Below are 13,765 nucleotides of genomic sequence, written 5' to 3' on the forward strand. Positions count from 1 at the left end.
GGTGTGTATGTTTACTACTCTCAAATCGGATCAACACACCCACCAGATGTATCAAGCTTCTTACTGAAGCCAGTGATATAAGTAGAAGATAGACATCTATTCAAAGGTTGAGATTTGCGGTCTAGTAAGGTAGCGAGCGTAAGTCCTCTGGTGGGGCTGAGCAGACTGATATAAGTAGAAGAAGATAAATCTATTTAAAGGTTGAGATTTGTAATCTTGTCAGGTAGCTAGAGTAAGTCCTACAGTGGGGCTGAGTAGTTTGTAAACATCCTCAAAATAACAAGACCGATAAGACCTTATAGTAGTCTTCTTGGGGCAAACTGCTGTCCACTAGTGTTTTCACTAGGACAGTAATCCAATATTTAGCCTTGTGTTTACTCTCCCATCGGCTTTCAAGTCATGAAGTCCTGACTTAACTCGATGTGACACAAAGCAGTCACATTTAAATCAGATCTTATAAAAGCATACAGGCTCAATGTGAAATCAATACCGTAGACTAGAGAAATTGAGGCGGGAATCAAAGTGAGAGGGGAAGGAGCCTCTGTCAGACTGTATTGTACTGTACAGAATATGAGAGCAGACCGTCAGTGACAAATACATTTTCTCTATATGAGAGAATAATTTTTTTTTAAATAATGTTTGTTTTGCATGTGAAGATGAAGACTCATTCATTCAGTAGTTCAGGCTACATTAACCCTAAAAACCAGACAACATGTTTTGATTGAATAGACCTAAACCTAAGCAGCAATGACATACAGCCATTGAAGGTTTGGTGAGCTTGTTCTCTGATACAGTTCCTCTTTATTTTGCCCTAATGTCTTTCGCAATGTCTATGGACTCAAAAGCCTTTTACTCACTTGAGGAAACTGTAACTATGTAATGAAATGTGTAACAATCGCAGATAAGAGGGAATTGGTGCCATATAAGGAATTACTGTACTTTTGGCCAACAGTATTCTGCATGGCATCACTAAACATATTTGCTTAAGTACTGTTCTCCCATATAGTGTTTTAGCTATGTCTGTATAATACTGGGTGTATTGCACTAAATGGGGGAATTGGGAATTCTTGAGAAAAGATGTGAGGGGACCATGGTACTCACGTTTGGGAGTGGGCGGTCTCATAGCGTTCAAAGGCGTGGCCCAGGTCGTGCTTGTTGTTCATGTAACACTGCGTGCACAGGTCATAGTCAAAGCACACCTTACACTTCCAGCGCATCCCCATGATGCCATGCTTCTTGCAGCTGTCACAGATGATGTTGGAGTGGCGCACACCTGAGACAGAGAAAAGAGGAGAGAGAGTGAGAGAGTCAGAGAGAGGTGGAAGGAGGTCAAGACAGCCTAGCAAATGAAACGCTTTGACTGATGAAAGAGATGTCGAGAGATGCTGCTCTTCCTCATCCCTCTCCCTTTGACTCTCCTTCTCCCCCTTTTAAAGCAGAAATTGAAGGTTTATTGGCTTCTGAGGCAGAAAAATGCTGTCTTTAATGGTGCAAAATGCAGACTAATCCTGCCTTAGCACTTGGCATTTGATTCTAAAAACAGGGCTGTATTGCCTGTCTCTATTTTTGAGTCGAAAGGAAATGGAGAAAGATGCCCTTTGCTCTGCAATGCTAAGTAAACATGAGCTTGAGGAAGCTTGCTTGAGTCATAGAGATGAGACATAAATACCTAAAAATAAAAAATGATATACAAAAAAAATAATCAAACTTGAATATAGTTTAAAGCCGGGACTCAATTCAGAACAAAATGTGCTGGACAGCCGGCAATTATGCTTTTAAAAGGCAATTTCCCCGACTTTCGCAGAGATCACATTCACGGTAAATGCTGTGCATGTTGCCTCAATCGGAAATGTCCTTTAAATGTCAAGCTTGCATGGATTAGATTGAATCCCGGCCACACTGAATATGGTTTTATATACAGTAGGTTGTTTCATACACAATATACACAAGTACTAGGGATGGGCACGTATAATCGAATATCTAGATATCCGAAAGGACATTAGTATTTATTTACTTGAGTGAGTGTGCATTTTTGTAGAGAAAACTTATTGTAGGCCTATTTTAACAATGAAAAAGCTTTGTTATGAATTAAATTATCCTAGTGATATTGTTACCTTCAGGGATATACCATGACATTTGAAATGCTTAATAAAACAAACTTGTGAATGTAGTTTTTATAACTGCATTGCACTACTGCTGCACATTTACCCTCCAGTATGCACTGACCCCGTGAATGCTATTTCCCTGCTTCAAATAGCAATTACAGGTGCGCAACTAACAGAGTTTCCACAAGACCTGACACAGATCAATGCAAAACTTACTATAAAACCTTTTCATAACAGAATCAGTTCTATCGTCAAACTTCTCTTTCACTGTTGCTTTTAGCCAAAAACTACAGAGAAAAGCAACTCGGCAGAGAGTGTTGCAAACGAAGACAGAGGCTTTTTACGCGCTAACATTCTGTGAGCTTGTGTGGACCACTACTTCGCGGCTGAGCCGTTGTTGCTACTAGACGTTTCAACTTCACAATAAACAGCACTTACAGTTGACCGGGGCAGCTCAAGCAGGACAGAAATTTGATAAACTGACTTGTTGGAAATGTGGCATTCTATAACGCTGCTCCCGAGTGGCGCAGCGGTCTAAGGCACTGTATCTCAGTGCTTGAGGCGTCACTACAGACCCTGGTTTGATTCCAGGCTGTATCACTACCAGACGTAATTGAGAGTCCCATAGGGCGGCAGACAATTGGCCCAGCGTCATCTGGGATAGGGTTTGGCCGGGGTAGGACGTCATTGTAAATAAGAATTTTTTCTTAAATGACTTGCCTAGTTAAATAAAGGTTAAATAAAATACAAAATCCAATAAAAAATGGTGCCATGTTGAAAGTAACTGAGCTCTTCAGTAGGGCCATTCTTCTTCTGCCAATGTTTGTCTATGGCGATTGCATGGCTGTGTGCTCGATTTTATACACCAGCAACAGGTGTGGGTGAAATAGCAAAATCCACTCATTTGAAGGACTGTCCTCATACATTTGTATATATAGTGTAACTTATATGTGTTTAAAAACCTGTGGTGGGGTGATCAGGGCTCAGTGCTCACCGATCTGGGCGTTGTCGTAGAGCAGCAGGTCGTAGGAGCCTTGGTAGCCTGTGCGGTAGTTGGTGCGCGTGCCGCTGTCCCACTGCACCACCACCGTCTTGTCGGGTGTGGTGGTGCTACCCTGCCGCCCGATCTCCACCACCGTGCCCACGTGGCCGTCACCGTCATCCTGGTTCCCCCACTTCCAGTCCAGGCCACGCACCACGCGCATGCCCACCTCCATGCTTCCTCTGGGGCCTGCCAGGCCCGAGGGCCACGGCCTGGTGGGGTCACCTCCGCTGCTGCTGTTGTTGCCGCTGCTGCTGCGCCTACGGGGCCTGTGCAGGGCAGGCCGGACCCGCGCCGAGGGCAGGGTAGGCACCACAGGTGGAACCAGGGTCTCCGGGACCAGATTAGGGGTGACTGAGGGGAGAAAGAGAGAAAAGAAAAAAAATACAAAATCAGTTGGGGCGAGGTCTACTACAGAAAGTGTGAATCGTCCGAGGTGGTTTCAACAGGCTTTTCGGTCGCGATGTCGCCGAAGACCCATCCGCTAGCTTTCTGAATCGCTGGGTCTCCCGTTCACATAGCGTAGTAGCGACTACCGAACGGCTCCCTGACTCACTTATTGCTGCTCATTGGACCCTATGATCACTCGGCTACACATCCCTCTCCCTAATGTCAATATGCCTTGTCTACTGCTGTTTCGGTTAGTTATTGTTTTATTTCACTGTAGAGCCCCCAGCCCCACTCAACATGCTTTAGATAGCTCTCTTGTCCCACCCCCCACAGATGCGGACACCTCACCTGGCTTAACTGGTGCCTCCAGAGACACAACCTCCCTCATCGTCACTCAATGCCTAGGTTTACCTCCACTGTACTCACATCCTACCATATCCTTGTCTGTACATTATGCCCTGAATCTATTCTACCGCGCCCAGAAATCTTCTCCTTTTCTTCTCTGATCCCAATGCACTAGACGACCAGTTCTTATAGCTTTTAGCGGTACCCTTATCCTACTCCTCCTCTGTTCCTCTGGTGATGTAGAGGTTAACCCAGGCCCTGTAGCCCCTAGCACTACACCTATTCCCCAGGCACTCTCATTTGTTGACCTCTGTATCCATAAAAGCCTTGGTTTGATGCATGTTAACATCAGAAGCCTCCTCCCTAAGTTTGTTTTATTCACTGCTTTAGCACACTCCGCCAACCCTGATGTCATAGCCATGTCTGAATCCTGGCTTAGGAAGGCCACCAAAAATTCTGAAATTTCCATTCCCAACTACAACATTTTCCGACAAGATAGAACTGCCAAAGGGGGCGGAGTTGCAATCTACTGCAGAGACAGCCTGAAGAGTTCTCTCATACTATCCAGGTCTGTGCCGAAACAGTTCGAGCTTCTACTTTTAAAAATCCTCCTTTCCAGAAATAAGTCTCTCACCGTTGCTGCTTGTTATAGACCTCCCTCAGCCCACAGCTGTGCCCTGGACACCATATGTGAATTGAGCTGGGTTAGACAATCTGGACACTCTCTTTCTAAAATTAGCCACCAAAATTGTTGCAACCCCTATTACTAACCTGTTCAACCTCTTTCGTATCGTCCGAGATCCCCAAAGATTGAAAAGCTGTCGCGGTCATCCCCCTCTTCAAAGGGGGAGACACTCTAGACCTATATCCATCCTGCCCTGCCTTTCTAAAATCTTTGAAAGACAAGTTAACAAACAGATCACTGACCATTTCGAATCCCACCGTACCTTCTCCACTATGCAATCTCATTTCCGAGCTGGTCATGGGTGCACCTCAGCTACGCTCAAGGTCCTAAACGATATCATAACCAACATCGATAAAAGACAGTACTGTGCAGCCGTCTTCATCGACCTGGCCAAGGCTTTCAACCTTGTCAATCACAGCAATCTTATCGGCAGAATCAATAGCCTTGGTTTCTCAAATGACTGCCTCGCCTGGTTCACCAACTACTTCTCTGATAGAGTTCAGTTTGTCAAATCGGAGGGCCTGTTGTTCGGACCTCTGGCAGTCTCTATGGGGTTCCACAGGGTTCAATTCTCGGGCCGACTCTTTTCTCTGTATATATCAATGATGTTGCTCTTGCTGCTGGTGAACCTCTGATCCACCTCTATGCAGATGACACCATTCTGTATACATCTGGCCCTTCTTTGGACACTGTGTTAACAAACCTCCAAACGAGCTTCAATGCCATACAACACTCCTTCCGTGGCCTCCAACTGCTCTTAAACGCTAGTAAAACCAAATGCATGCTCTTCAACCAATCGCTGCCCGCACCAGCCCGCCCACCTAGCATCACTACTCTGGACTAGAGGTCGACCGATTAATCGGAATGACTGATTAATTAGGGCCGATTTCAAGTTTTCATAACAATCGGTAATCTGTATTTTTGGACACCGATTTGCCGATAAAAAAATCCACCTTTATTTAACTAGGCAAGTCAGTTAAGAACACATTCTTATTTTCAATGACGGCCTAGGAACGGTGGGTTAACTGCCTTGTTCAGGGGCAGAACGACAGATTTTTACCCCGCCAGCTCGGGGATTCGTTTTTGCAATCTTCCGGTTACTAGTCCAACGCTCTAATCACCTGCCTTACATTGCACTCCACGAGGAGCCTGTGTGGCAGGCTGACTCCCTGTTACGTGAGGGTAGCAAGAAGCCAAGGTAAGTTGCTAGCTAGCATTAAACTTATCTTATAAAAAACAATCAATCTTAACATAATCACTGGTTAACTACACAAGGTTGATGATATTACTAGTTTATCTAGCGTGTCCTGCGTTGCATATAATCGATGCGCCTACTTCGACAAACGGTGATTTAACAAACACATTTGCGAAAAAAGCACTGTCGTTGCACCAGTGTACCTAACCATAAACATCAATGCCTTTCTTTAAAATCAATACACAAGTATATATTTTTAAACCTGCATATTTACTTAATATTGCCGGCTAACATGAATTTCTTATAATTAGGGAAATTGTGTCACTTCTCTTGCGTTCCGTGCAAGCAGTCAGGGTAGCAGTTTGGGCCGCCTGGCTCATTGCGAACTGTGTGAAGTCCATTTATTCCTAACAAAGGCCGTAATTAATTTGCCAGAATTGTACATAATTATGACATAACATTGAAGGTTGTACAATGTAACAGCAATATTTAGACTTAGGGATGCCATCCGTTAGATAACATACGGAACGGTTCCGTATTTCACTGAAAGAATAAACGTTTTGTTTTCGAAATGATAGTTTCCGGATTCGACCATTTTAATGACCAAAGGCTCGTATTTCTGTGCGTTATTATGTTATAATTAAGTCTATGATTTGTTAGAGCAGTCTGACTGAGCGATGGTAGGCAGTAGCAGGCTCGTAAGCATTCATTCAAACATAACTTTCCTGTGTTTGCCAGCAGCTACTGCGCTGTTTATGACTTCAAGCCTATCAACTCCCGAGATTAGGCTGGTGTAACCGATGTGAAATGGCTAGCTAGTTAGCGGGGTGTGCGCTAATAGCGTTTCAAACGTCACTCGCTCTGAGACTTGGAGTAGTTGTTCCCCTTGCTCTGCATAGGTAACGCTGCTTCAAGGGTGGCTGATGTCGATGTGTTCCTGGTTCGAGCCCAGGTAGGAGCTAGGAGGGACGGAAGCTATACTGTTACACTGGCAATACTAAAGTGCCTATAAGAACCTCCAATAGTCAAAGGTTAATGAAATACAAATGGTATAGAGAGAAATAGTCCTATAATTCCTATAATAACTACAACCTAAAACTTCTTACCTGGGAATATTGAAGACTCATGTTAAAAGGAACCACCAGCTTTCATATGTTCTCATGTTCTGAGCAAGGAACTTAAACGTTAGCTTTTTTACATGGCACATATTGCACTTTTACTTTCTTCTCCAACACTTTGTTTTTGTATTATTTAAACCAAATTGAACATGTTTCATTATTTATTTGAGGCTAAATTGATTTTATTGATGTATTATATTAAGTTAAAATAAGTGTTAATTCGGTATTGTTGTAATTGTAATTATTACAAATAAATAAAATCAGACGATTAATCGGTATCGGCTTTTTTTGGTCCTCCTATAAATCAGTATTGGCGTTGAAAAATCATAATCGGTCGACCTCTACTCTGGACGGTTCTGACTTAGAATATGTGGACAACTACAAATACCTAAGTGTCTGGTTAGACTGTAAACGCTCCTTTCAGACTCACATTAAACATCTCCAATCCAAAATTAAATCTAGAAATTGGCTTCATATTTCTCAACAAAGCCTCCTTCACTCATGCTGCCAAAAATACCCTCGTAAAACTGACTATCCTTCCGATCCTCGACTTCAGCGATGTCATTTACAAAATAGCCCCCAACACTCTACTCAGCAAATTGGATGTAGTCTCTCACAGTGCCATCCGTTTTGTCACCAAAGCCCCATTAACTACCCACCACTGTGACCTGTATGCTCTCGTTGGCTGGTCCTCGCTACATATTCGTCGCCAAACCCACTGGCTCTAGGTCATCTATAAGTCTTTGCTAGGTAAAGCCCTGCCTTTTCTCAGCTCACTAGTCACCATAGCAACACCCACCTGTAGCACACGCTCCAGCAGGTATATTTCACTGGTCACCCCCAAAGCCAACACCTCCTTTGGCCGCCTTTCCTTCCAGTTCTCCAATGACTGGAACGAATTGCGAAAATCACTGAAGCTGGAGACTTATATCTTCCTCTCGAACTTCAAGCATCAGCTGTCAGAGCAGCTTACCAATCACTGTACCTGTACACAACCCATCTGTTAATAGCACACCCAACTACCTCATCCCCATATTGTTTTTTTTGTTGCTCTTTTGCAACACAGTGTCTCTAATTGCACATCATCCTCGGCACATCTATCACTCCAGTGTTAACGCTAAATTGTAATTATTTCGCCACTATGGCTTATTTATTGCCTTACCTCCCTAATCTTACTACATTTGCACACAATGTACATATATTTCTCTATTGTGTTAACTGTACGTTTGTTTATCCCATGTGTAACTATGTGTTGTTGTTTCTGTCGCACTGCTTTGCTTTATCTTGGCCAGGTCGCAGTTGTAAATGAGAACTTGTTCTCAACTGGCCTACCTGGTTAAATAAAATGTTAATAAAAAAAATGAGAACCGGAATGTGAGCTTTCATTGTGACAAATAGTAATTGTTGCCAAGCAGCTTTTTCTGTAAATAAGCTATTCACCGCCACTTCATTGCTTAATCATTTTATGATCTTTACAACATTTTAAAAGAGCAGTGAGACTAAGCCCTAAAACCATGATGCTCAACACTCATCCCAGAGATACTGTGCGTTTTAGTCGATGACTGCTGAAGGACACAGTCAGTGAAGCTGCAGAAAAAAAGTCTTAGGTCTTATTAACCCGAGTACTGAAGCTCTGATTGTTTTTTCCGCCATCCTTCCTGGAACATTCACTGAGCACCATGCTGTGACATGGGCTAACTCAGAGAGGAGCAGCTGGACATTAGACACCACTAACATGCCCCGCTGCTCTACTCTCTACCCCTGACCTGACACAGCAGCCACACACAGTCTACCACACAACAGCTATACAGGCATGCCCTCATCATGAAGCCATGGCATGTAGCATGGCTTAAAACCCAACAAACACGGGAAGGAAGCCTATATTCATGTGGACTGAGTCAGCAGAAAGGCAGGAACCTCCAAAGAGAGGTATTCCAATCAGTCAGCCAACCGGGCAGACTGCCTACATGGCCAACTTTAGCCCGTCTTACATAGCATTGCTCTTCAAGGAGGAATGACTGGTTGTTGAAACACTGACTGATATTCAACCCTCCGCATCTTCCTCGAGGACGCATGCTTAGATCCAACAGACCGTCTACACAGCCACAACCAAAGAGGCTAAGGCACGTTAACGGTCAATTAATTCACAAATGCTATTCATCGATGGTTTAACTACTATTGTTGAGGCGGGGGAAGCCTACCTCGGTTGTCCCTCGGCCAACACGTTTGGCTTTGGTTGATTTCTGTTGATCATGTTGGTGGTAGCATTATTTGATGCTGCTTCGGTGGTCTGTGTCTACAGAGGAATCTAGGGAGAGCGACTGCATAGATAGAAGCAGGCAGTCCATCCACCTGTAGATGTGGATGGAGCACACTATATCAGCCTGTCTCTCTGCATCCTCCTCCTCTGCCTGGGCTGCCTACTGTGGGCTTGTAGCCTTTATGTAACAGCCTACAGAATTTTGTGTGCATGTGTGTGAGGGCGAGTCTAATAAAAACATAGGCCTGTCAGAAATGGATTGGAATCTTAAACACTCAAATTTGATGCAATTTTCTAACCCACAGAATTTCGGACAGTTATTCCTTTAAATTGTCGCTACTTCTCACTCAAAAGACTATTTCACACTCACAGCTTCCAATAACAGAAAGAACCTGCAAATATTAGGCTAGTTCTACCCACGCACAAAACACTACCTAGGAGGCTTCACGGTTACAAACAACATTCATTCACTCTGAGTGACACCACCGATGCCAATGTGGACCGAACTCAGTTCATATCATTCTTTTTGTCTAATTCAGTCTAAAATCACAGGATAAGTATCAAGTTACGTTGTTTAGTATAGGCCTAAATCCATCTTAATCCTGCAGCAATAGGCAAAACAAAATGATTATAAATGTTTTTAAATTATATTTGTATGGTTATGTCATTTGTGTATTAAAGGTATCTGCTTTAGCGTGAAAACATATGGAGTGGGGGGATTAGATAGGGAATAAGAAGGCTGCTCATACTCTCTTTCTCCAGCCCCAAAATTACAGTTTAGGCTGCTTTCACTGGATTAAAAACTCTGGCCAGTCATCTAACTCAGTCCACAGACACTCCTGGGCACCAACTAATTACCATCGCTCCACAATTCACTGTCACAGGGTTTGTGTGCATGCAAACAGGAAGACATCAACGTCCCATTCCATTATTTTCCATTGCCCTCTGTTCGCATAACTCCTGTTCTCTCTCTCTCTCTCTCTCTGTGTATGGATCGACACAAATTGGACTACTTCACTGTCAGTTGTGTCCTAGTTTGGTTTAGAATAAACCAATCAGAATGGAGAAAGACAATTCAGCAAGCCTGTGTCAGTCTAAAGTAGCTTCCTGTCCTCGTCTCCTTTTGATCTACTGGAGAGGTTAAAGCAATAAGGCAGATAACCTGGCAGTTCTTTCAGATCACTCCAGCTAGGAATACAGTACAAGATAAGAAACCAGGAGAAATAGATGGTCTAGGATAATTGAAATTACTGAGATGCACCCTGGATGAAGAAATAATTGGAGATTAGGGAAAGGAGAAGATACGCCACAAAAGAGAAAAAATATATATATAATCACCCTCCATGTACCTACAGTTGAAGTCGGTAGTTTACATACACTTAGGTTGGAGTCATTAAAACTCATTTTTCAACCACTCCACAAATGTCTTGTTAACAAACTATAGTTTTGGCAAGTCGGTTAGGACATCTACTTTGTGCATGACACAAGTAATTTTTCCAACAATTGTTTACAGACAGATTATTTCAGTTAATCACAATTCCAGTGGGTCAGAAGTTTACATACACTAAATTGACTGTGCCTTTAAACAGCTTGGAAAATTCCAGAAAATTATGTCATGGCTTTAGAAGTTTCTGATAGGCTAATTGACATCATTTGAGTCAATTGGAGGTGTACCTGTGGATGTATTTCAAGGTCTTCCTTCAAACTCAGTGCCTCTTTGCTTGACATCATGGGAAAATCAAAAGAAATCAAACAAGACCTCAGAAAAAAAACTGTAGACCTCCACAAGTCTGGTTCATCCTTGGATGCAATTTCCAAATGCCTGAAGGTACCACGTTCTCCTGTACAAACAATAGTACGCAAGAATAAACACCATGGGACTACGCAGCAGTCATACCGCTCAGGAAGGAGACGCGTTCTGTCTCCTAGAGATGAACGTACTTTGGTGCGAAAAGTGCAAACCAATCCCAGAACAACAGCAAAGGACCTTATGAAGATGCTGGAGAAAACAGGTACAAAATTATTATATCCACAGTAAAACAAGTCCTATATCGACATAACCTGAAAGGCCGCTCAGCAAGGAAGAAGCCACTACTCCAAAACAATCATAAAAAAGCCAGATAACGGTTTGCAACTGCCAATAGGGACAAAGATCATACTTGACCTTTTCCACATTGTTACGCTACAGCCTTATTTTAAAATGGATTAAAGCAATCTACATACAATACCCCATAAATGCAAAGCAAAAACAGGTTTTTAGAAATGTTTGCGAATTTATAAAAAATTCAAAACGGAAATATCACATTTACATAAGTATTCAAACCCTTTACTCAGTACTTTGTTGAAGCACCTTTGGCAGCGATTACAGCCTTGAGTCTTCTTGGGTATGACGCTACAAGTTTGGCACACCTGTATTTGGGGAGTTTCTCCCAACCATCTTCGCAGATCCTCTCAAGCTCTGTCAGGTTGGATTGGGAGCGTTTGCTGCACAGCTATTTTCAGGTCTCTCCAGAGATGTTTGATCGGGTTCAAGTCCGGGCTCTGGCTGGGCCACTCAAGGACATTCAGAGAAGCCACTCCTGCATTGTCTTGGCTGTGTGCTTAGGGTCGTTGTCCTGTTGGAAGGTGAACCTTCACCCCAGTCTGTGATCCTGACCGCTCTGTACTTTGCTCCGTTCATCTTTCCCTCAGTCCTGATTAGTCTCCCAGTCCCTGCCGCTGAAAACATCCCCACAGCATGATGCTGCCACCACCATGCTTCACCGTAGGGATGGTACCAGGTTTCCTCCAGACGTGACGCTTGGCATTCAGGCCAAAGAGTTCAAACTTGGTTTCATCGGACCAGAGAATCTTGTTTCTCATGGTCGGAGAGTCTTTTAGATGCCTTTTGGCAAACTCCAAGTGAGCTGTTATATGCCTTTGACTGAGGAGTGGCTTCCGTCTGGCCACTCTACCATAAAGGCCTGATTGGTGGAGTGCTGCAGAGATGGTTGTCCTTCTGAAAGGTTCTCCCATCTCCACAGAGGAACTCTGGAGCTCTATCAGAGTAACCATCGGATTCTTGGTCACCTCCCTGACCAAGGCACTTCTCCCCCGATTGCTGTTTGGCCAGGCGGCCAGCTCTAGTAAGTCTTGGTGGTTCCAAACTTCTTTCATTTAAGAATGACAGAGGCCACTGTGTTCTGTGTTCTTGGGGACTTTCTTTGCAGCAGACATTTGTTGGTACCCTTCCCCAGATCTCTGCCTTGACACAATCCTGTCTCGGAGCTCTACGGACAATTCCTTGGACTTCATGGCTTGGTTTTTGCACTGTCAACTGTGTGTGCTTTTCCAAATCATGTCCAAATAAATTGAATTTACCACAGGTGGACTCAAATCAAATTGTAGAAACGTCTCAATGATGATCAATGGAAACAGGATGCACCTGAGCTCAACTTCGAGTCTCATAGCAAAGGGTCTAAATACTTATGTAAATAAGGTATTATCTGTTCTTTATTTTTTTAATAAAATTACCAAAAATCAACTAAATGTTTTTTTTGCCTTGTCATTAGGGGATATTGTGTGTAGATTGCCTACGAAATATTTTTTTGTCAAGGATTCTAAATACTTTACGAATGCACTGTGGGCGAGCATGAGCGCAAGCAAGCCAAAACTTAACACCAACACAGCAGTCCATATTTAGTGTGCCCAACAGGGGGCTGCAGTTGCATGTGCAGGGAGACAGAGGTGGTAGCCAGACAGGGTGCCTTAACAGTCCTCCCTGGGGTGGACTGGGCCCCGGGTAGGCCACCTGTTGGGAGCAATCTCTGCCAATCTGTGTCTGAGGGCTAAGAGCGGATAAGCAGCTCTGCTCCTCATAACAGATGGACTGGCCTCTGTCACACATCCGCTAAGGACCTATCTGTGAGGCCAACGTCACCACACACACCGTCGGACACAGAATTACCTCCAACGTAATACTCTCTAGGTGTTTATTGAGAAGAGAATCAGTAATACAAGTAGGCAACATCTAAATTGAGGGCAATTTTCTGATAACTGTGCACAAGACACATACCCAAGTCTCCAACCCTGTATAGGTGGATGAATCCTAAACATTACTAATCAATCGCTCACTTCACAAAGAGAGTGGGCCTCTCCCAAAATTCTAAGCATTACATAAGAGGCAAGTGCATCGGCTGAAGGCAAGTGGACACGGATATATCAATAGCGAAATATTCAAATTTTCCTAAACAGAAATTAACACTTTCAGATTTTTTGCCCGTCTATAACAACAAATATCAGACAGAAAATGCCATATCTGTCCCATATGCTATTGTGAAAATTTGATTGACTTGACTAACATTTCAACGGTATATGTGAACCACTGGTAAATGTAGGATTGAGTGCCTAAACGGCCATGTTATCCTATTCTATCACTAACATCTGATGACCATCTACAGTACATCTAGACCGCTGTAAAAATGTGGGTAATGCACATTCTCTCTGGCTAATAATGTATTTCATCATATAGGTCTATGCATACACATATCTTGAAGTAGGTAGGCCTATATCGATAGAAATAGGCTAGGTACTTGCTTTGAAAATTGCATAAACCTACAGTTGCCTATAATGTTTAATAAGGATTT

The 13,765-nt window shown here is 43.3% G+C and overlaps 2 protein-coding genes across 7 annotated transcripts in view; both read right to left on the minus strand.

Moving 5' to 3' along the window:
- Positions 1-13,765, minus strand: part of LOC139557336 (E3 ubiquitin-protein ligase MIB2-like) — a 108,346-nt gene that overhangs the window by 77,052 nt on the left and 17,529 nt on the right. For all 6 annotated transcript variants that reach the window (XM_071372012.1, XM_071372010.1, XM_071372013.1 and 3 more), the window contains 2 exons: positions 3,100-3,501; positions 1,102-1,273 (listed from right to left, as the gene is read on the minus strand). In XM_071372012.1, coding sequence (XP_071228113.1) covers positions 1,102-1,273; positions 3,100-3,501 — 574 coding nt within the window. The remainder of the gene's footprint in view (positions 1-1,101; positions 1,274-3,099; positions 3,502-13,765) is intronic.
- The window catches only part of LOC139557339 (anoctamin-7-like), a 262,338-nt gene that overhangs the window by 66,089 nt on the left and 182,484 nt on the right, over positions 1-13,765 (minus strand). The window lies entirely within an intron of this gene.

Source organism: Salvelinus alpinus, chromosome 28, assembly GCF_045679555.1.
Source record: "Salvelinus alpinus chromosome 28, SLU_Salpinus.1, whole genome shotgun sequence".
Lineage (NCBI taxonomy): Eukaryota > Metazoa > Chordata > Actinopteri > Salmoniformes > Salmonidae > Salvelinus > Salvelinus alpinus.